Here is a 25024-nt window from a genome sequence, read left to right on the forward strand (position 1 = left end):
ATCTAAAATGTGACACAAATGAACCTATCTATGAAACAGAAACATACAAAGATAACAGACTTGTGGTTGCCAAGGTGGGGGGGGAGGGGAGGGATGGAGTGGGAGTTTGGGATTAGCAGATGCAAACTATTTTATGTAGGATGGGTAAACAACAAGGCCTTACTGTACAGCACAGGGAACTATATTTAATAGCTTGTAATAAACCAAAATGGAAAATAACATGAAAAAGAATATATATAACTGAATCACTTTGCTGTACAGCAGAAATTAACACAACACTGTAAATCAACTATACTAATAAAATTTTTTTTAAAAAAGAGGCATATGGTTGTGGGAGTGTGCTAAGTGCTGTGACAGGGGTAATACAGGATGAACAAGCGTGTAAAGAAGAGGCACCTGCACCAGTATTTCAGGGTAGGGAATTAGGTTAGGTTCAGTAAAGTTCTGTCTGAAAAAAAATAAAGCATTCAGAACAAATAAGAATTAGCAGAGCGTGAGGCTGGGAAAAGGGAGAAGGCAAGATATGAAAAATATTCCAGAGGAGTCCAAGAGTGTGCAAAAGACAAGATTTTAATTTGTAAATTGCAAGAGGTTTCTCCCTGTTCATACTCAGGTGATGGGCTATATTTCCCCTACCATCCAGAAGAACCTGCAAGCCCACCAGGACTTCTCTGAATCCAGGCCAAAGATAGGTTTCAGGCAGGACTTTCCTCTTTTTCCAAGTCAATGGTCGTCAATGGAAGACTTAGTTTGGTTTCCCAGACCCAGGACTCACACCTTCATCCCAGGTGGCTAATGCCAGTAGAATCTTCATACCATAAGATTTGACTCTGTGGCCTTGATAAGGACAATGTAGAAGAATAGTCCACTGTTTTTTTTGCAATCGATGAGAAATGCTTCCTCATATTGACAACACAAAGGCCGCTTTCAGAAGACCTAAGGTCACTGGCAAATTGGGCTTTATATCTTTAGTGTAGGTATTAACTATGCAAACCTTTTCTAAGTTTCACTTCTCTTCGTAGAATGAAAATCAGGTTTATTTCCTATCATTGAGGACTGGAGGTTTAGAAAACCTCCTTAAGAGTAATATAAGTAAGTCATTAAGAGAAGGGAAGCAGATTAAGTTTTTAGAAATTTGTAAGGTCAGTTTTGCACTGTGGTTTTCCCTGGGCCAATGTTGTCACCCAAAGTCACAATGTGCCTAATTCCTGGAGGCCCAAGTTCCTATTTTCAAGCCGATGATTTATTAAATTTTCCCCTCCAAACGGATTATGGTAACATGAACAAAACAAAATGTTTTAGGCATCAATGATATAAAATACAGATGTCCGTGAGCATGCACTTTCAATGGGGGCAAAACACTCTTATTCTTCAGGTATATAAAGCATAAAAATATGCAGTCCATAAACAGATGTAGAGCATATATGCAGTATTAAAATTTCATGGGAGTAGATGATTAGAAAACAAAAATCTAAAAAGGTTCTTCAGAGAGGTGAGAATGAAAAATTTGAGAAACATGGTGTGGATTCTTTTGCCAAGTGGGGAATACCTAAACTAATTCCATTTTAGTGATAATTCAAAATCCCTGGATGAAACAGAAAATCACACTGATTATATTTCCTACCAGTGTACTTGTGAGTGGCTGCAATTCTTTGTTTGGCCTTTGTTTCTCCTAGCAGAAGTCACTAAAATTGGTCAAGTGTAAAGAAAACTCTAGGAATAATTTCTTTTAAAGGTATATGAATCATTAAGTTTATGACACACAAGAGTACAAACCAAGAAAGTAAATTTATTTAAATTACTAAAATAGCTTTTAAAGTCATTTACAGATCAGCTGCTACAATTATTTTTCCTGATATAAGTAATATTAATTACTTTAAAGTTATTTTGGTCAATGAAACATTTAAAAAAACATGTTTCTCCATATAATATATATAGGTATAAAATAAGTCTTTTCAAAAACTCTTGTTTTAGAATCCTCTATAAATCAGAATATTTGACTTCTGACAGTCAGGAACAAATTACAATAAGGGGTATAAATTTATGAATACTGGTAGTCCTAGTGGGAAGAAACGAGACTGTACTCTACCACCAGTCATGGGATCCTTAAAAGGTAAATGATGAAGCCACTGACAGGCTCTAGTATTCTAAAAACAATATTTTCATTTAAAGGTTTGTAGACAATAAAAAAATAAAGTGGATCCAGAATTTTAAGCTTCTAAGAAAACCAAAGCAGTTGACGGATGAGAAAGCTGTTAGTGATGCTAAGTTAAAACTGAAATTCTATAGTAGTACAGTAATGTACAGTAGTACATTTTAACATTCTTCATATATGGTAAACTTCACTTTCTTTTTCGCTTGAGGCACTCTTAGTAGAATTTATCACGTGCATTGTAAATCTTTATTCTTGTTACAAGAGTGTCATTAAAGGACTCAGAATGCAACAAGTAGACATGCAGAAAATCAAATCCTTCTTCAACAGCCCAGGAGAGCTGGTTAACAAATGGTTTACCAATTCCTGAAATTGTATTTCTTAACAAAACTTTCAGGACATGACCAAAATAAATGGCCCTGAACTTACCCATTCTTAAGAGCCAAGTGAACAAATATACTAAACCTCGTCATATACATGCTTCAAAATCTCTGGGAGGAACAAAAATTTCTTAAAGGAAAAAAAAGGACATGTGAGAAACAAGTCCCAACAGAATTCACTGAGAATGCAGTTCATATAACTATGTTTGACTAACCCTAAGCCTCAGTGGCTTTCTTTTTGGCCACGTGGGGCGGCTTGCAGGATCTTAGTTCCCTGACCAGGGATCAAACCTGGGCCCTCGGCATTGAAAGTGTGGAGTCCTAACCACTGGACCGCCAGGGAATTCCCTCAGTGGCTTATTTTAACATTTCACCTTGAAGACTTTTTCCCCCCTTTCTCTCCCCGTTCCACAACTTTTCCCATGTCTCCTTCTCCTTGCCCTCCAAAATCAAAGGAAAAAACCAAAAACCAAAAATCCCAAACACACACTCGGATGGTCTTTCATTATTTTTGTTCCTATAAGCAGAAGCTGACTACAGAATTCACATCTAAACGATGTAGAAGAGGACAAAAGGGAAAACCCACAGTTATGTTCAGGGAGCTGTCTTACTAATAACTCGACGAACTGTGAAAAAAATCTAAGTTAAAAAATTGGGTGGATTCACAGGAAGGAGCCTAATCCCTCCCACTGGTCATACCATAGCAATAATGATTCAACCCAGAATCTAAGCAGATCCTCTATGGGACTGCATATAATTTACAGTCCTCAGATATCATTAACACAGATCTCAATGGAAACAAGGAAACAGTTCTCTCAAAAAACAGATAATTAGGTTGAATAAACGATTTAGATATTCCACGTTTACTTAAGAACTTAACCTCCTTTAAAAAGAAACCAGTTCTTTCAAAAAGAGCTCTGGATCCTGTCTATGGTTAGAAAGTTTGAAAAATTCTCAGAACTTGAGACATGATTTTCTCTTCTGTCTCCTCTTATAAGCAGATGCCCCTTTTCAGGTCATTTTCTGGTTGTACTGGCAGGACTAAGTGAGAAATACGGCTCCAGAGCCCACTCAATTTGTCTGGGTCCATATGTTTGTAGGAGTTGGGTGTATCAGAGTTGGTGAACTTGAGTTTGAGGAAATCCCTCACTTTTTCTTCAATTTCCTTTAGGCCTAGACTGGTTCCAAGTGTCTCCTCCTCTAACAAGACAGTTAGGACTAAGGCTACATCTTTGAAGGCTGCATTTTCATGATCACAATACTTATAGAAGATCAAAGTAGAGCCTGCAGGCAGTGACTCAAAGCGGTGGACCACAGCTGCATTCTGGCCATTTCGGAATCCGTTGCTCAGTTCCTCATCTACCTCTTGTTTGACAACATCACTGTCTTGAGTTGCTTTGCCCGTCCCATCAATCCGGATTGCAGGAACACTTTGGAAGGAAGAATAGGCATCGGCAATTTGTTCACTCAGACACTTGAGTGCTTCTTCAGCATCTCGGGCAGCAGTGAGCAGCAAGATAGCAGGCTGAGGCCGAGGGTGGGAGCTATTAAGATGTTTTTCCAGGAATGTTAGGCTCCTTTTCCACAGCTTCTCATCTTGACCTTGGTACTTATTCATAAGTTGTTTCATCTGGTTCTGGAACTCTTGAACAGCAGTGGTTTCTGCTTCAGGAGTACGAGTGTACAAAAAACACCCAATGAGAAGACCAGCTATCAGAACAAGGGGCCACCACCACTTCACCTTGACAAAAGATGCACTTTGGGGTTGTCCAGTCACTTCTGCTCAGGAAAAAAAGAAATGATAGACACAAATATTATTTTCTTAGATTCAAGAGCAAGTGACTTTTAAAGCCAATATTAATCTTTATAAACATTAGATAAGAGAGGAAGGAATTTAAAGAAGGGAGCTGATAATTTACTTTCTTAAAGAAATAATTTAGCACATGTGTTTTAAGTTACTTGTATGAGTATGCACATGTCTCTTCAATGTCAAAATGATAAAGAGACTTAGAGGAAAAAGTAGAATTTAAGTATATGTAATGGCATGTGCAAGTCAGAAAGAATACAATTTATAAAGCAAAACTATTATTACTACTGCTAATATTTGGGAGGTAAACAATATTAAAAGACACTTTACAAAATAGTTTTAAATTTAGAAACTAACATGGATTATTATCCAAGGTGGAATGTTTATGTATATAAAGGAATAAAGAAAAGGATGCATTATAAGTGAAATCTTCCATATAATAGCTAGCTGTCCCTTTAATTGCACTGATGCCTATCTTTTGCTGTATGCAAGTTAACACTGGTAAAACTTAGTTTGCAACTCATTCCTAATTATTACTGGCAATGATGATATGAATTTACATTTACCTAGTGCTTTTCAGTTTAAGCACTTTCTCATATACCACATCATTTAATAATTTAATATGACAGCAACAGTATTTTTACACTTCCTATTTATTGACTGCTTTAGACTAATAATTGTACCATGGACCCTCTAGAGCAACAGTTCTCAAAGTGTGACTGGTTGGGGTATCTCAAGATCTCTTCAAGGGGGTCCTTGAGGTTAAAACTATTCTCCCGACACTAAGACCTTATTTGCCTTTTTCCACCATATTGACATCTGCACTGATGGTGTAAAAAGCCATGGTAGGAAAAATAACTGATACTTTAGATGAATCACAGGGCAGTAGCACCAAACTAGGACTGTCTTTGTATTCTTCATGGCCATGTATTCCAGGTTATCAGTTTCACTTAAGGACATCCTTCATGAGGCATTTAAAAGAATTTATCTTATTAGAACTCAACCTTGAGTAGAAATCTTAACACTCTATGTGAAGAAATGGGACATATATATAAAGCACTTCTGCTACATAGAACAGTATATGGCTGTCTCAAAGAAAAGAACTTTGTGCAACTGAGTTGTGAGCTGAAATAGTGCTTTTTTCATAGAATTTTTACTTGAAAAGACAAGTGACAAACTAGTTAGTCAGACTTTCATATTTGGGACACTTTTTCTGGAAAACAAACAATGTGAGCCTGTTGTTTTCAAGAAAACAACTGACTGGGACTTCCCTGGTGGCTCAGCGGTTAAGAATCCGCCTGCCAATGCAGGGGACGCGGGTTCAATCCCTGGTCTGGGAAGATCCCACACGCCACGGAGCAACTAAGCCCGTGTGCCACAACTACTGAGCCTGCGCTCTAGAGCCCGTGAGCCACAACTACTGAAGCCTGAGCACCCAGAGCCCATTCTCTGCAACAAAGAGAAGCCACCGCAATGAGAAGCCTGTGCACTGCAATGAAGAGTAGCTCCCGCTCACCACAACTAGAGAAAGCCTGTGCGCAGCAAAGAAGACCCAATGCAGCCAAAAATAAATTAATAAATAAATTAAAAAAAACCCAAAATCGCCAATATATTGTAACAGTTTGAATACAGAAGCAGAATGAAACTCCAGCTCCATTTTATTAAGCCAGGCATTAGAGATCAGAGAAAATACAAAGCAATCTACCACTCTCCTTACTAAATTATTTAAAAATAACTAACAAACATTAAAATTTTTTTTTACAATTTTAATCTCTAGGTAAATATGGACAGATATAACTCATATATATATTTTTAAGTCTCTTTTTAAAAAAGGTCTCTGGGGTTCTTATTAATTTTGCTAGTGGAAAGTGGTATTGAGACCAAAGAATCTGAGAATCACTGTTACTTTCTTAGTACTCTTTCAAGATAATAAAAAGGCTTAGAGAACTAAAGAAACTTGCCCCAAGGCTATACAGAAGGTAAGTGGTCCAAACTAATTCAAATTCAGGTCTGTGAACTCTAAAAAACTATGGTATTCCCATTATGTCATGCTATGTGCATCTTTCTTTTGACAACAAGGTTCACTTGGTTAACAGTATTAGTTGCTTTACTTGTTAACTTTCACTTTTGGTCTTATGGATAATAAAGTAAAGGGGAAAGCCAGATGTTTTTTCACACAGTTTGTCCTTAAAGACTTTTACTGCTGGTAAAATATATACTTTTTCTTTTGAAGTACTTAAAATATCATTCTTCAAATAGCATGAAGTTCTTTGGTGTCAAAAAAATTAAAAAATCATTATGTTCACCAATTTTAGAGACTCGTTTAATGAAAGCTGAATAGACAAACTTACGTTGGCTGGAGGCTGATGGAGATTGGTTTCCAAGCTCTGATTTCTGAACACCGTCATCTAATGATAGAAGTAATAAAGACTATCAATTTATGTTTCATAATTTCAGTATTTCCAACAGAAAAAGAGAATACAAATTTCACCAAGAGAAAATAAGGCAGAGATCTGTCAGAAACAGAAGAAAAAGCAGAAGATTCAAGTGTCTATTAGATTGACAGCTGCTTGAGACACAAGATTGGTTTCTTTCATAATTAATGTAATGGTCGAGTACAAAGCATACTCTTAACACATTAGTTTTGTGAGAAAGCCTTGAAGAACTTGACCCAAATTATTTAATGGGAGTGGTGAAACTTCTGGGACAAAGTTAAGAGGACAAAGAAAATAAGCACAACTATAATAAAAGGAAACAAATAATACCATCTGAAAAACTGCTATATATCGAACCCATGCCTGGTGATGATGCTGTAAAGAGGGAAAGAAGGACAAAATATGATTATGGATTACTGAGCTCTCTGGATAAGGGGTTTTAAGGTAAAACTCAATCTTAATCTTCACTAATTTCTACCTCAATCTGATTCAAATACGTCCTCTGGTGCTTCTGACCATTTCAAATATCAGTAATATTTTAGAAATTACACTGAAAAACTTTTCACCATTTCTGGTAATAGACAAGTAATTGTTTTAGCTTTGTGGTTAAACAACAGATTTCAAAAATAATTTTCCCACAACTCCATCAAATCTCTATTTCCATCATACTTTAGAAAACAAATGAAAAGCTCTTTCCTTTTCCTCTCCGTCCTCCTTGGCATAGCCATCTAAGAGAGAGGAAATGGAACGACAGGGTTCAGGAAGCGAAGAGGCTGAGTTACTCATCTGTATGATCTACATTACCAATACTGTCATCTAGCACTTGCCTGGAGTTTTATAACTTTATGTGTATAAGTGATCTTCCTAGTATTTATCAACAGTTTTCATTTGAGAAACACTGGACTAAACTGGAGGAATAAAATTAGCATTGCTGATTTATTTATTTTATATATATTTTTACAGAAATAGCCTTATTTCTGGTCATATGACAAAAAACCTCAAATGAAACAAAATGACATCAACCTTAACTCTAAAGGCATATTGTTTTGCAATTACTAGGTTAGTCTAGGAAATGGCATCATTTAGAAGCTTCAAAGTTAGGTAACCAAAGTTAAAACTGTCTTACTAAAAAAAAAAAATTTCCATCAGATAATGTTTATCTTAAATACCTCATTCCATGGTTGCAAAGATCAAATGATATAATATATGAAAATGCTGTGAAGTGCATGATGATATTAATAATGGAGAATAGCTAAATAACAGTTATTATGAAACATATGTAACATTCATATAACTCATAAGAACATAAAATTAAGAAAACAAAATTAACACAAACAAAATTAAGAAAAACTCCCATTTACAATAGCATCAGAAGAATAAAATATTTAGGAATAAGAGTAACCAAGGAGGTAAAAGCATTATACACTGAAACCTCTAAAACACTGATGAAAGGAATTAAAGCAGACACAAGTAAATGGAAAGACATCCCATGGTCATGGAATGGAGAATTAATATTCTTAAAATGTCCATACTACCGAAAGCAATCTACAGGTTCAGTGCAATCTGCATCAAAATTCCAATGGCATTTTTTACAGAAACAGAAAACAATCCTAAAATTCATATGGAACCACAAAAGACCCCAAATTTGAAAGGACAAAACAACTTTGAGTAAGAAGAACAAAACTGGAGGCATCACACTTTCTGATTTCAAAATATATCACAAAGCTAGAATAATCAAAACATTATGATACTGCCATAAATACAGACATATAGACCAATGGAAGAGAATAGAAAGTCAGAAATAAACCCATGAAGATATAGTCAACTGATCCTCAACAAGGGTGTCAAGACTACACAATAGCAAAAGGATAGTCTCTTCAGTAAATGGTACTGGGGAAACTGGATATCCACATACAAAGAATGAAATTGGACCCTTACACCACACACAAAAATCGACTCAAAATGGATGAAAGACTTAAATTAGGAATTGAAACAATAAAACTCCCAGAAGAAACATGGGGAAAAAGCTTCTTGAAGTTGGCCTTGACAATGATTTCTTGGATATAACAACAAAAGCATGGACAACAAAAGTAAAAATAGACCATGGGATTACATCAAACTTAAAAAGCACATGACTTATGTGATCAAAATCACAATGAGAAATCACCTCACATTATCAAATGTATTGTGGCTATTATCGAAAAAACAAAAGTGCAAGGTATGTGGAGAGGATGTGGAGGAAAGAGAATCCCTGTACACTGTTGGTGGGAATATAAATTGGTGCAGTCACTATGGAAAAGAATTATGGAGGTTCCCCAAAAGGTTAAAAATGGACTACCATATGATCCGGCAATCCCACTTTTGGATATATATCCAAAGGAACAGAAATTACGACCTTGGAGAGATATCTGCACACCCATGTTCATTGCAGTAATATTCACAATAGCCGAAACAGGGAAGCAAACTAAATGTCCATTGACAAATTAATGGATAAAGAAAATGTGATGTATTTATACATATACATGTATTCACACACATACACACACAATGGAATTATTATTCAGCTTTAAAAAAGAAGGAAATCTTGCCACTCTGGACAACATGGAGAACATTATCCTAATGAAATAAGTCAGATACAGATATGCAAATGCTTCATACTATCATTTATGTGAGGAACCTAGTCAAATTCATAGAAACAGGTGGTTTCCAGGGCCTGGGGGAGGGGGAAATCAGGAGATATCAGTCAAAGGGTACACAGTTTCAGTTAAATGAGATGAAAAAATCCTAGAAATCTACTGTAGAGCATAGTACCTATATTTATTGTCCTATATATTAAAAATTTGCTACGAGGGTAGATCTTAAGTGTTCTTATCACACACATAATAATAAATAAAGAGGGTGGGAGAAAACTTTTGGAGGTGATGGATACGTTCACGGCATAGACTATGGTGATGGTTTCACAGGTATATACTTATCTCCAAACTCATCAAGTTGTATACAGTAAATACGTAAGCTGTATACATTAAATGCATGTCAATCACAGATGAATTGATAAAGAAGATGTGGTATATATATAATCAATGGAATATTAACCATAAAAGTGGATGAAATAATGCCATTTGCAGCAACACAGATGGACCTAGAGATTATCATACTAAGCGAAGTAAGTCAGAGAAAGACAAATACCATATGACATCACTCATATGTGGATTCTAAAATATGACATAAATGAACATATCTATGAAACAGAAACAGACTCACAGACACAGAGAACACACTTGTGGTTGCCAAGAAGGTGGGGGTAGGGGAGGAATGGACTGGGAGTTTGGGATTAGCAGATGCAAACTATTATATATAGGATGGATAAACAACAAGGTCCTATTGTATAGTACAGGGAACTATATTCAATATGCTGTGACAACCCATAATGGAAAAGAATATGAAAAGTAATATATATATGAATAACTGAATCGCTTTGCCATACAGCAGAAATTAACACAACATTGTAAGTCAACTATACTTTAACAAAATATTTTAAAAACCAAAATGAATGTATGTCAATCATACTTCAATAGTTTAACCTACAGTTAAAGAGTATGTGAAACAATTTAGAAAATAAATCCATCAAGATAATGTTTATCTTGAATACTTTAATCCATGGTTGCAAAGATCAAATGAGACAATACATAAAATGTTAAGTGCTCTTCTATGATGATTTTAATGATATAGAATAGATAAGTAACAGTTATTATATACCATATGAAACATTTATATAATTTGAAGAACTCAAACTTAGTAGGGTATATATACTGCTGAGGCAACACACTAAAAGGTAAACTTTATCCTCATTAAAAATATTTTTAGAGACAGTAATAAAAATTCCGTTAAAAAAGATCTTTTTAAAAAGATAAAGCTCAGAGTTTTTCTAGTATGAAGAGTATGGTAACAATCAATCACTCTATAAAGTCAAAAGCAGAGGGCATGAATCTTTCATAGTTATTACTACTGATTATTACACAATATATTGTTAACAATAAATAAGCATTAATTATTTATGTGGTACATTTAGACTTAAAAAATTGTGTTCACATATATAATAAGCTCATTAGAATAACCTAGTTATAGGCACTATTGTCCCAACTTTAAAGTTAAGAAAATTGAGGTTCACAAAGTTTAAGAGACTTTACCAAGATGACTCAATTAGTAGAAGATCTGGGACTGGAACCCAATAGCTCTAACTCCAAACTCTCCTCTTTTCTCTACACCACTTTTAGAGACAGGTTCCAAAGCATGTATATTAATGAAGCACAGACTCAGAGGCCTGACTGTTTTATCATCTGGGACACAGCAAAAGTATAGACAGTGGTTCTATCTTTCCCCAAAGATCTGGATACCTGCAGAAACCTGAACTGGGACCTGTCTACCCAGAGAACTGGTACTAACATAGGGTGATAATGATCTGAAATCCAGGTTCTAGAACACCTAAATCTAAAAATGAATTTTTTTTTCTCACTGAAGCAGGCAGAAGTGTATAGTTAAGACAATAAGATATGAAACTTGGAATGCCAAGGAAAAGTTTTTTTCAAATGATGTTAGATTGAAGAGAAATCTATAAGGCTGTTTGGAAATCACTGCAATCTTCTACTCTGACTGAAAATTCTTTCTTCCTGCAATCGTCTACTCTGATTGAAAATTCTTTCTTCTTATCTTAAAGTCCTTCTGTGGTCAAAAATCTAAAAAATTTTGTTACCTGAACCCGAATGTGCAAATTTCTGCTATATAGTTTCTCTTTAACTCTGGAAGTTCTGTATATATGGTAGATGTCTATCAACCAGTATACAACTATTTAAGCCATAACAAATATACGAACTTAAGACAAAATAGGAATACAGAGAAAATACTATAAATAAGCTATCAATTTAGCAACCATAAAGATCTATTTCTACATTCCAGCTAGACCTTCAATATAATGATTTTCCCTTCTGCATTGCATTTGTACAGTGTCTTAACAGAGGACAATGCAAACATTTTTTGACAACAATATGTACTACACTTCACTTTTCTGGAAGTAATTTATCTGCTATTAGTTACCCAGAATATATAGTTAAGAACTAATAACATCATAAAACTCTGAGCTTTTCATAGTATATACACTTAAACTCGTGCAGTTTTGCTTCCAAGAGTAATTCTTAGATCTTCAGAATGTTTTAATTTTTGATATTGGCTATAACCATAATCTTAAAAAGCTGAATTAATATTTGGTTTCCTAACTATAATAGGTCAAGAAGAACAAATTTTAAGAGGAAATGGTCTTCTAATAGCAAGTATATACAGCAATAAGAAATGACAGCCAGGGAATTCCCTGGCGGTCCAGTGGTTAGGACTCTGCGCGCTCACTGCTGAGGGCCCTGGTTCGATCCCTGGCTGGGGAACTAAGATCCCACAAGCTGCGAAGCATGGCCAAAAAAAAATAACAGCCAACAATAAGGCGAGGGCAAATGTTATTTCAGTTTTAGACAGCTGAAGAACTCACTTACGTGTACGGTAATACTTCACTGCTGGGGAAAAAATGAATTGCAACCATTACTACTTTACTGATAGAAAAACAAAGCCACAGAGGTTATCTTGTCCAATTACAGTTAGTTATTTTGTGAGCAAGAGCTATATGATGGGGATTTTTATATTATCTAAATAAAAGTAAGGGACACCTGATGACCTCAAGACCTACTGTGGCTACAGGAATAAGGAAGGGATAGAGGTTAAAGGTCACTTAAGGCATGGCATGGATTTTTTTATACAGTCAAGGTTTAATGTGGACACACTGCTATAGAAATTATGATAGACACTGAATTCAAAGTATGTTTTATCGCACCTATTTATTTCTTCAATATTTCTTAAATTCTATGACATTTAATCCATCCTAAACCCAAACATGAAAATACAATTTGAGGATTTCAGCATTTATAACTTAAAATAATGGGTATGCAAAGCTGCTCTAAGTGGTTATTTATATAACGGTAAACAACTGTTAAAAATAAAAACAGGCACTATCAAAAGATTAGAATTTCATTTTCATGTGCAGATTGTACTGCTGCTAGACAGAACTGACAATTTGTCAAGTACAGACCTATCATCCACTGGTTTTCTCACACCATGATTCTATATTCTACACCCAGTCCATCTCCTGCCAGTCCAAGTAGATGGAAATAACTAAACTAGCAATCATAAATGTCCTTTATTAATGAGATCACAAGCAACCTAAATGCTTATCTGATGAACTAAACAGTTTAATATGTTAAATAGTCAAAAAAACAGCAAATAAACTTAAAATTACTTCAATAACAGGTAGCAATTTTAAAATTTCTTCAATAACAGGTAGAGATTTATCAACTTACTTTGCATCCTAGTCCTTATTCTTGTGGTTTTTTCAACCCATTCCTGAGGATTTTTTTGATATCCCGAGCCTGAGACAGATATATATATCAAGATATCGTTTCACATACTTTGAAAATGTATACTATACCTCAGTGTTATAAGGTAAATTTATCAGAAAGGCAAAACAAATTTGGCGAGGGAAACAACCAAAGCAATAGGTTCAAAAGTAAAAGATAATGTCAAAGGATCACATCAGTGCGGATGAGTTACTTCCCACAGCAAAAAAGGCAGCAAATAAATACATAATCCCCTAATAGACAAAACTATGTACAAGTCCTTTGCTATGGTCTATGACTGCATTTATTAACACTTGAACTTCATTAACACTTTGGTGTTAATTAAGAAGAAAAAGGTTAACCATTTACTTTTGTAAATAAATTATTTTCAGTAAAGTAGTCCTAAACACATTTCTACATCACAGAGTACCAATATTACATATAGTATCAATCTGTGGTGGATTAAAAGGCAAAGAGGGTAAAATGACTTTGAATTCTATTCAAATTTTTGTTGGCTAGTAAGACTGGGTTGATTGATAAAAGAATAGACAACCAACCACTTACTTAGCACTAATGGTTGCTTATCAAAAGCTGTGAAGTCGGGACCTGAAACAGAAAACAGAGATAAGGTCATAGAAAATAAAGAATGGAAATAAAAACAATGAAGATGTTGCATAAACATTTTACTTGTTTACTACTGACACCAAAAACAAAAACAATCAAAACTTTCTTTCATCAGTCCCAAACATATACAATATATATGTATTTTCCCTTTTCTAAACTTCAAAATGTTCAGGAATTAGATAATAAGAAGCCAGCTTTAAGAGCAACGCCATCAAAATAAAAGCTAAATGTACTGAATGCTTACCAGGTACCAAGTATAATTTTATCAACTCTCACACTTTATGTGGTAGATACTATTATTCCTATTTTACAAATAAGTAAACTGAAATTGATAATTTTCTCCAAGATTACATATGTAAAAGGTAGTAGGACTGAGATATAAACCCAGGCAGTTCATATATAACGGTATATACTATATAAGCAAATTTGTGAACACTGCAAAGCAGTTATGCAGTGCAAGATGCTACTTCATGTTTTGGGATGGTATTTAAGGACAACTATAAAATGATACAATGGGATAATTAGAAAATGTTATTACAAACAATTATAACATGGTAAATTTGCAAATCTGCCCTGAAGAAACAAGTTACTTCTAGCTACTGATACAAGTACCAGTATAAATTTATGTTCGACTTATTTTCTGACTAAAAATGCAGTATGTGCTGGCTGTAACAGAAATACACCATTCTAGAAATGCATAACCTAAAAATTCATTAATATCTATTAAGTGCCTATTACATGCAAAACATTGTAGGAAAACCGTGGTGAATAAGACAGATAGATGTATATTCCAGATTTGTTTTCAGTCTACACTAACAAAGAACTTTTTAAAAAACTAGACACACTTTTTTGTATTGTCTTTCACTGACTCTGTGAAGTAACTTTTTAAAAACACCTTTGCTTTAGGGCTGCATCTTAGAATCAGTGATATGACACAGTTTAACTGGATGGTTTTCTTTCTCAGTAATACATAAAAGCAATGGCATTTTAGATTCAAGGAAATATATACCTAATTGTATACAAACAACTCATTTTCCATAACTGAAAAGTATACCATTGCATAAGTATAGCATAATTAATATAGGGACACACATTTCAGAGCTTCCAAAGATCAAAGATTTAGAATAACAAAGGGCAAACATATAAGATAATCCAGAGAGTAATTTTCCATAAATGACTGATTTCTGTTTCACCTGCTTTTGTTTGTCTCAGTTTTAATTCCAAACCCAGAACCTACTAAAAACTAAAAAAAAAAAATATATATATATATATACACACATGTATAAAGTGGAATTCTATGAACACAGTGATTAGAAAACAGATTTCCAAAGACTTTTTCTTTAAAAATAGTCTCATATTTTTAAAATGGTATTGTGGAAGGAAAAAAAAGTTCTTGAAGATTTTACATTCCAGGATATTTCTGGTTGACTAATAATTAATTTGAATTCTGGGACTTGATTTAAAAATGGAAAAAGAAAAAACAGTGTAATTTCTGCTTAACCTAAGAGATACATATCCATTGTAGATAATCTGCAAACTATAGAAAAAAAGTAAACGAAAAATGTCAACAATTCTACCATCCTGAACAAACACTGTTAGCATTTTAGCATACTACTTCCCATTCTTTTCATGTGTGTTACATTTTCTCAGTATTTTATTATGAAAATTTTCAAAGCTGTAAGCTGGGCTGTAAGACTTTTATATACACACCAACTAACTTACCATTAACTTTTTACTTTACCTGATTTACCACTTATTTATTCATCCTTCCAAACTTTCGCAACACAGTTTAAATCATACCATATAAGTAGGTTCAAACTACTACAATCAACAAATTTATATTGCAAATGAGGACATTCAACAAATCAAAGAAGGCAGTAGTTTTTTTTTTTTTTTTTTTAACCCGGTACGCGGGCCTCTCACTGTTGTGGCCTCTCCCGTTGCGGAGCACAGGCTCCGGACACGCAGGCTCAGTGGCCATGGCTCACAGGCCCAGCCGCTCCGCGGCATATGGGATCTTCCCAGATCGGGGCACAAACCCGTGTCCCCTGCATCGGCAGGCAGACTCTCAACCTCTGCGCCACCAGGGAAGCCCTGTTTTTTTTTTAAATTCAAAATCAAGGTTGGGTACAGAGGTGATTAACTCAAGAAGCAAATTCAAGATGCAAGATGAGGGTTTTTTTAGCATTCACTATACCTCTTTTTCAACATTTTACATTAAACTGCAAAAGAAGATCTTCAAAAATAAGAATAGCATTTGACCACACCCACAGGTAGACTTTTAAGAGTAAAAATCATGGTTTTACTTACTTTGTGATGACTGCCAAAATGATTCTGGATATTGACTTGATGATCTGGTGGTTTGGTCTAAAAACAAAAAAGAAATATAGTATACTATAAAGCATATTTAACTTTCTAAGTGCACATTTAACCAGAGAATGATGAATAATCAAAAGAGCAAGAATATTCAGATAAACCCCAGGGAATTCAACACTTGAATGTATAATTTATTTTAAAAAATAGTTTCTAAAGGGTCAAGTTATGTCTAAAAAATTAATTATCTGTCTTTTCTTTTTAAAGAGAAAAAAGATATAGGGCATGGCATGAGATAGATAGATAATAAAGATAATAAAGATAATGAAACCTTTGAGCTGGGGAAAATCTTGAAAGTTTACAATAATGGATCTTCTGGAAATCATTACTATCCATTTTGTCTTAAATTCCTCTTGCAAGTGGTCGATATGTTATGTATTTTAGCCTTCCCTTCTTAAAAATCTTAATTTTTTTTCATTTAAAAGTGGAATTTATAACAAAGTATGTCTAAAAGCAGTCAGACTGCTATCTTGGAGGCAAAAGCATTTGACACAACCAGGTGGTGGTTAAGTATTTTTGTTGGTGTACTCCTCTAACTAAAAAAATTTTGAGCATCTATCTTCAAAATATATTTTTAATATTATATACAAGCATTACTAAAATAATATATTAACTAATGTGTTGTATATATTATAAAACAAACTAAAATAGACATTTTAAATGGATGAAATAAAAGATGTATATAACTAAATTCTAATATTTTCCTCCTGCACTCCAGTGGACCTTCTAGTACCTCTTTGGTAATAACTGGCCCAGAAGACAATCTAGAAAGATCAGTATTCTTCTGAATATGCCTCACATCTTTGTTCTTTAGCTAGAGTTTTCTTCTGTATGGGGTATGCATGCTTCAATAAGAATTTATTTGAATTCAAAAGGGATCACAGAGCCTGGGGTTTATGTAGCATCAAAGAGCCACACTGGTAGCAATGGCATCAAGCTACTGGCTATATGATTCATGACTTAATTAGTCTCTAATTTTTAGAGCTGTATGTATGCATATATGAAAACTAACAACACTCAGTTTGAGTGTTTACTATGTGCTAGGTACTCTCTAAGTAATTAAATCTCACAACAACCCAGATGAGGGAACTGAGGAACAGAGAAGTTAAGCAACTGCCTGAGGGCACAAACCTAGGAGTGGAAGAGTGAAATCCAGTGAAACTCCAGAGCCCAAGATCTTAACCACTAGGCTACAGTGTTGCATATCTCCTTTGGGATTTCTGTATCAAGAAAGAATGGTGAGGGACTTCCCTGGTGGTCCAGTGGTTAAGACTCTGAGCTCCCAATGCAGGGGGCCCGGGCTCGATCCCTGGTCAGGGAACTAGATCCCGCATGCTGCAACTGAAGATCCCACATGCGGCAATAAAGATCCTGTGTACTGCAACTAAGACCTGGCATAACCAAATAAATAAATAAATATTTTAAAAAACACAAAGAAAGAATGGGGAAAAATAAGGAAGGGTGGGAAATATGTAGAATAAATGCCCATAAACCAGCTTCTGAGCTTATTTTTAAAATGGAATGATTTAGGAAAACATAGGAATTACAGAAATTCTCAAAAGGTGGTGAGGGGTAAGTAGAGACTTACTCTATAATGGAACTAAAATATAAAATTATTTATTATTTCCACTGTTTACAAATTTAATCAGCACCCTCATAAGTCTCAAGTTGGTATTTTTTTCTCTTCAGTCAGTTCTTTCCTTGAATAAACTTAAACATCAATTCACAGGAACAATCAGAAATTGTTATTGCTAACTGGATGTGAATTTGAACAATTCAGAGATAACAGGAGTAATCTAAGTTTATTAGAACTTCCTAAAAGCTAACTAATACTCCTGATAGTGTAGTGAGTCAATGCCAGTGTGATCAGTTTCTCTATAAACATTTTTTTTTAATTTTTAATTTAATTTTTAATTATTTATTTTTGGTTGTATTGGGTCTTTGTTGCTGCACGTGGGCTTTCTCTAGTTGTGGCGAGCGGGGGCTACTCTGTGTTGTGGTGCACAGGTTTCTCACTGCAGTGGCTTCTCTTGTTGCAGAGCATGGGCTCTAGGTGCGCGGGCTTCAGTAGTTGTGGCATGTGGGCTCAGTAGTTGTGGCTCGCGGACTTAGCTGCTCTGCGGCATGTGGGATCTTCCCGGAGCAGGGCTCAAACCAGTGTCCCCTGCATTGGCAGGCAGATTCTTAACCACTGTGCCACCAGGGAAGTCCCTCTATTAAATTTTTTAAAAAATCACAAATAACTCTTCTTTTGAGCACAAAAATATCTTATGTTCCATAAACAACAAAGCAAGATAAAAGTGATTTGTTTTAATGTAATGTTACATTACATGTAATGTAATGTAATGATTTGTTTTAATGTAATGTAGATATTACATTACTAATCAGATGTATACATGGAATCAGTAATTTTTTTTTTTTTTTTTTTTTGCGGTACGCGGGCCTCTCACCGCTGTGGCCTCTCCCGTCGCGGAGCACAGGCTCCGGACCCGCAGGCTCAGCGACCATGGCTCACAGGTGCAGCCGCTCCGCGGCATGTGGGATCTTCCCGGACCGGGGCACGAACCCGCGTCCCCTGCATTGGCAGGCGGACTCTCAACCACTGCGCCACCAGGGAAGCCCGGAATCAGTAATTTTAAAAAATGTTTAAAAGCACACAACTTTTTAAAAAGTAGTTTTAATAAACACTTTAAAAAAGCAAATTCACAGAATACCTTTATACTTTAACTAAAAATACAGCTCCTAAGATAAGAGTCATATGCACATAAAGCAATGTTACCTCCAGACTCAACAGAATCCCCGGATCTGACCTTAACAACCGTAACATCACTGTCAGAACTGTCTTGATCATTTTCCTCCGTTTCCCCTAAAAAGAAAGAAAAATATACCAGTATAGTCTTTATTCTAAGGCTCTAAAGATCTGGATTAAAAAATAAAAACAAGTAATTCAACATTAAAATGAAGCCTTTTAAATAATCGGATATAGAATTGCTATTTATTATGCTTACTATCCTGAGTCACAAAGGTCTAAATAAGCTAAAATTGAGCTCATTTATTTTATTTTCTCTGAGGTAAATAATTATATCCGAAACGAATATTCAATAAGATTATATTCTGAGGCTTTAATGTAGAGTTGACAAGTAAACAAATGAACATTAAATAGAAGAAAAGTTTTAACTTATGGGGAGGAAAAGTACATATAGTTAGTGTATAAATTCAGACAAGATTAGTATATGCATGCATATGTGTTTGCATATATGTGTGTGTGTTTGCAAACAGGGTGTGTGGATACATACACCCGTACACAAACATTTCAGTATGCAGGTGACTAATCTCAGATTATGGTGAACTTAAAAATGGACTAAATTTTACCGTACTATTCAAACATAGACTGGTTATGAGAATTTGAAAACTGATTATTTGAATACCATAATCAAAGGCCAGCACATGCCAGAAACAGAAAATATTAGCTTTGCTTAAATTAACTCAAACAGACAAAAGATGCTTAAAATGCACAGGAAGGGGGCTTCCCTGGTGGCGCAGTGGTTGAGAGTCCGCCTGCCAATGCAGGGAACACGGGTTCGTGCCCCGGTCCGGGAAGATCCCACATGTCGAGGAACGGCTGGGCCTGTGAGCCATGAGTCGCTGAGCCTGCGGGTCCGGAGCCTGTGCTCCGCAACGGGAGAGGCCACAACAGTGAGAGGCCCTCGTACCAAAAAAAAAAAAAAAAAAAAAAAAAATGCACAGAAAGGCTACCATTCTATCCTATTTTACCTTCCATTTAACAGTTCAGATAATCATGAATTTTTTTTTCCAAAAAGACACTATTTTCTGCTCTCTCTCTTAAGTACTTAGCAAAATTGCTTCTAATCTTAACAAAAAGATTTAGAATACATTGCATGATATTTTAAGAGAAAATACCTTCTTCTGAGAAATTGATCTTCTGTTGGACACTGGTGGCTTCTAGAAGAGAGAAGCATACATGCTGTATGTAACATCATAAGCCAAAGCTCAGGAATAAATAAGAGCATTTAATTTAGGGAAGTGAACATTACATCACACCAATTAAACTTTTTTTGTTAAATTATAAAAAAAAGAATCAATTAATTCCCTTTACATTATTTCAGGAATAAGTCTGCTACAAACTAGAATCAGAAAGAGTTTACTGTTCCTTCACCCAGAGGTCTGTTTGTATTATAAAATGTAACCTTTGTTTGCAGAAAACATGAAACTCCATGTTGATAAATACAGTCCCTATAGGTTTACTGTATTCTTATTCTCATATCTGCTAGATTCCCTATACTCTTTTGAAAAGCCAACCACACCAGTAGAGTTGAAAAACCAGTTCTTTAATGAATCAGTGCATCCAAAGAGGATGTAAGAAAGGTAAAGAAACTCTCCTAGTTCCAGCAGGTCCACATACACCACTATTTCTAAGAGCCAGAGAATCTGGACAAAGATAAACGAGCAAAATGTGTCAAACAAATGCAGTATTTTTACATCGGCTATTCTGACTTTTATTTTTGTATTTTTGGCTGTGCCCCGCAGTTTATGGTACCTTAGTTCCCCGACCAGGGATTGAACCCAGACCCTTGGCAGTGGAAGCGCAGAGTCCTAACCACTGGACCGCCAGGGAATTCTGTGATTTTTTTTTTTTTTAATAAAGGAAGATATACCCAAATGCAAGCATTGCACAATTGGGCTAAAATACTGCTGAATGATCATATGAGAAGTAGTATGTTCCACAAAGCTGAAAACTTGTGTTTGCTTTCAGATTTTCTTCTATTGATTTTAACCCCCATTTGCTTTACAAAAGAAAAAAAAAACTGTACTGTAGAAAGCAACTACCAAAACATTATATGGTGAATTTGGAAATACTTTTTAAAAATCCGTTTAATTAGATGGTATAATACTAGTCAAACTACTCTTAATAGTGGCAAGTGCAAATCAGTATTTGCCAACATTTCTGCTATAAAACTAATTAACCCTGAGAAAATTGCTAGTAATACTATGCTACTCTTTCCTTAGAAAGACTGTCTTTTCAGTTTATCTTTTTCCTCCAAGCAGAAAAATGGAAAGTCAAACTTGTCTTAGTGCTATTCCCTTAAAATTTGTTAATATTTCCATTCACATAAAAAGGTATTGTTCCCTTTTTGAAGTTTTGTTTTCTAAGTGCATAACTATTACAGTATTTCTTTTTTGGACAGCTGTTTTGCTTTATTCATTTATACAACTATTCACATAGCATGCAAAAAAAATTTTTTCTTAAGAGTCAATGGTCATGTCTTAGTTATTATTTTAATAATAGTAAGTCCTTAATATTTTCATGTTGCTAGTTAGTTTTCAAAAAACTTCATGTCTGTTTTCTGATTCCCATAATGTCATAAGGGAATACTATCACAGAGGTAAGGCTCAAAGATACTAAGTGACTTGTCTAAGGGTGTCAGGACTAACAAGTGACAAAAAAGGACTTGAATACAGACTCTTCTGATTCCTAGTCTACTACCCTTCTACCACTGCATCAATTTTGTTCATAATGGCACATAGTAAGCACTCAGTAATTTGTTTAAATTTATTTTTAAATTCATTTTTAAAATTCATTTTTAAAAGCAGTTTAAGATTCATGAAACTGAGGGGGAGAGAGATTTCCCATATGCTCCCTGTGCCCAGACATGCATAGTCTTCCCCATTACCAACATTCCTATCAGAGTGATACATTTGTCACAACTGATGAACCTATACAGACACATCGTAATCACCCAAAGACCATAATTTACATAACAGCTCAATCTTGATGTTGTACCTTCTATGGGTTTAGACAAATGTATAATGACATGTATCCACTATTATGATATCAGAGTATTTTCACTGTCCTAGAAATCTTCTGTGCTCTACCTATATTCATTGCTCCCCCATCTCCCACCCCCACCCCAAACCCTTGGCAATCACTGATCTTTTTATTGTCTCACGAGTTTTGCCTTTTCCAGGATATCATATAATTGGAATCATACAGTATGTAGCCTCTTCAGATTGGCTTCTTTCACTTAGTAAGATTCACTTAAGGTTCCTCCATGTCTCTTCATGGCTTGATAGCTCTTAACACAATAATATCCCATTGTCTGGATGTTTATTTATCCACTCACCCATGGAAGGACATCTTGGTTGTTTCCAAGTTTTGGCAATTATGAATAAAGCTGCCATATGTGTGTGTAGGTTTGTGTGTGGACATAAGTTTTCAACCCTTTTGGGTAAATATCAAGGAATGTGATTGCTGGACTGTATGGTAAGAGTATGTTTAGTTTTGTAAGAAACTGTAAAACAAACTTCAAAGTGGTTGGACCATCTTACGTTCCCAACAGCAATGAATAGGATTTCCTGTTGCTTCACATCCACATAAGCATTTGGTGTTGTTAGTGTAGGTATGTAGTGGTATCTCGTTTTCAATTGCATTTCCCTGATGACATAAAATGTAGAGCAACTTTTCAAACGTTTATTTGCCACCTGTATATCTTCTTTGGTGAGGTGTCTATTACGGACTTCAACCCATTTTTAAATCAAGTTGTTTTCTTATTGTTGAGTTTTAAGAGTTCTTTGTATATTTTGGATAATAGTCCTTTCTCAAATAAGTCATTTGCAAATATTTGCTCACAATCTGTGGCTTGCCTTCTCATTCCCTTGACATTGTCTTTTGCTGAGCAGAAGTTATAATTCTAACAAAGTTCGGCTTATCAGTTATTTCTTTCATGGATAATGCCTTTGGTTTATACCTAAAAAGGCATCACCATACCCAAGGTCATCTAGATTTTTCTCCTATGTAATCTTCTAGGAGTTTTATAGTTTTGTGTTTACATTTAGGTCTATGATCTATTTTGAGTTAATTTTTGTGAAAGGTGTTAAGGTCTGTGTTCAGATTCTTTTTTTTTTTTTTGCATGTGAATGTCCAGTTGTCCCAGTACCATTTGTTGAAAAGACTCTCTGTTCCATTGCACTGCCTTTGCTCCTTTGTCAAAGATCAGTTGACTATATGTGGGTCTACTTACGGGCTCTTTACTCTGTTCCAATGATCTACTTGTCTATTCTTTTTTTTTTTATTATTATTTTTTATTTTTTTTGTGGTACGCAGGCCTCTCACTGCTGTGGCCTCTCCCGTTGCGGAGCACAGGCTCCGGACGCGCAGGCTCAGCGGCCATGGCTCACGGGCTCAGCCGCTCCACGGCATGTGGGATCTTCCTGGACCGGGGAACGAACCCGCGTCCCCTGCATCGGCAGGCGGACTCTCAACCACTGCGCCACCAGGGAAGCCCCTTGTCTATTCTTTTGACAATTGAGACAATACATTGTCTCAATTACTGTAGCTTTAGGTTTAGTTTAGCCTGAGGCTGAGTACTGTCCTACTTTATTCTTCCAATATTGAGTTAGCTATTCCGGGTCTTTTGTTTCTCCATACAAACTTTAGGACTAATTTGTTGATATCTATGAATTAACTTGCTGGGATTTTGACTGGTGTTGCACTGAATCTACAGATTAAGTTGGGAAGAAATGACACCTTGACAATATTGAATCCTCCTATCCATAAACATGGAATATCTCCCCATTTATTTAGCAGTTCTTTGATTTCATTCATCAAAGTTTCGTAGTTTTTTTCATATAGACCTTGTACATGTTTTGTTAGATTTATATCTAAGTATTACATGTTGGGGTATGCTAATGGTAATTATATTGTGCTTTTATTTTCAAGTATCTCTTGTTCACTACTGGTATATAAGACAGCGCTTGACTTTTGTATATTAACCTTGTATCCTACAACTTTGCATAACTGCATAAGTTCCAGAAGGTTTTTTTGTCCATTCTCTTGGATTTTCTACGTAGACAATCATGTCATCTGTGAATAAAGACAGTTTTATTTCTTCCTTCCCAATCTGTATACCTTTTATTTCCTTTGTCTTATTGCATTAGCTAGACCTTCCAGCACAATATTGAAAACTGGTGAGCAAGGACATCCTTGCCTTGTACCTGATGTTAGTACAAAAGCTTCCAGTTTCTTACCATTATTACACGTTAGCTGTAGTTTCTGTAGACAGTCTTTATCAAGCTGACAAAGTTTATCTCTATTCCTAACTGAGGATTTTTATAATGAATGGGTGTTGGACTCTATCAAATGTTGTTTTCTGCATCTATTGATATGATCATATGATTTTTCCTTAGTCTGTTGATGTGTTGGATTATATGAATTGATTTTCAAATGTTAAACCAGCCTTGCACACCTGAGATAAATCCTATTTGGTTGTAGTGTATTAATTCTTTTCGTACTTTTAAAATTTTGATTTACTAACATTTTGTTGAAGGTTTTTGCATCTGTGTTCATGAGAAATATTTTTTAAACATCTTTAAAAAAATTTAAGTAACATTGATCTGTAAGTTTCATGTGTACAGCATTTTATTTCTACTTCTATATACCCTACAATGTGCTCACAACCACGGACTTATTTTTTGGGACTTCCCTGGTGGCACAGTGGTTAAGAACCCGCCTGCCAATGCAGGGGACACGGGTTCGATCCCTGCTCCGGGAAGATCCCACATGCAGTGGAGCAACTAAGCCCGTGTGCCACAACTACTGAGCCTGTGCTCTAGAGCCCGTGAGCCACAACTACTGAGCCTGTGTGCCACAAGTACTGAAGCCCATGCACCACAATGAAGAGTAGCCCCCACTTGCTGCAACTAGAGAAAGCTCGTGCGCAGCAACGAAGACCCAATGCAGCCAAACATAGATAATAAACAAATAAATTTATTTAAAAAACCCTTATTTTCCATCCATCACGCAG

The 25024-nt window shown here is 35.4% G+C and overlaps 1 protein-coding gene across 7 annotated transcripts in view; it reads right to left on the reverse strand.

The window, feature by feature from the left end:
• Positions 1-458: 458 nt before the first annotated feature.
• The window catches only part of TOR1AIP1 (torsin 1A interacting protein 1), a 53852-nt gene continuing 29286 nt past the window's right edge, over positions 459-25024 (reverse strand). For 2 of the 7 annotated variants that reach the window (XM_079914238.1, XM_079914240.1), the window contains 9 exons: positions 20124-20165; positions 18982-19068; positions 16140-16196; positions 13770-13811; positions 13170-13238; positions 12312-12332; positions 7105-7149; positions 6691-6747; positions 459-4311 (listed from right to left, as the gene is read on the reverse strand). In XM_079914238.1, the coding sequence (XP_079770364.1) occupies positions 3524-4311; positions 6691-6747; positions 7105-7149; positions 12312-12332; positions 13170-13238; positions 13770-13811; positions 16140-16196; positions 18982-19068; positions 20124-20165 (1208 nt within the window). In that variant the 3' untranslated portion in view covers positions 459-3523. The remainder of the gene's footprint in view (positions 4312-6690; positions 6748-7104; positions 7150-12311; positions 12333-13169; positions 13239-13769; positions 13812-16139; positions 16197-18981; positions 19069-20123; positions 20166-25024) is intronic. The other 5 variants (XM_079914242.1, XM_079914244.1, XM_079914241.1 and 2 more) reach the window with 3 other exon arrangements.

Source organism: Stenella coeruleoalba, assembly GCF_951394435.1.
Source record: "Stenella coeruleoalba genome assembly, chromosome: 1".
NCBI lineage: Eukaryota > Metazoa > Chordata > Mammalia > Artiodactyla > Delphinidae > Stenella > Stenella coeruleoalba.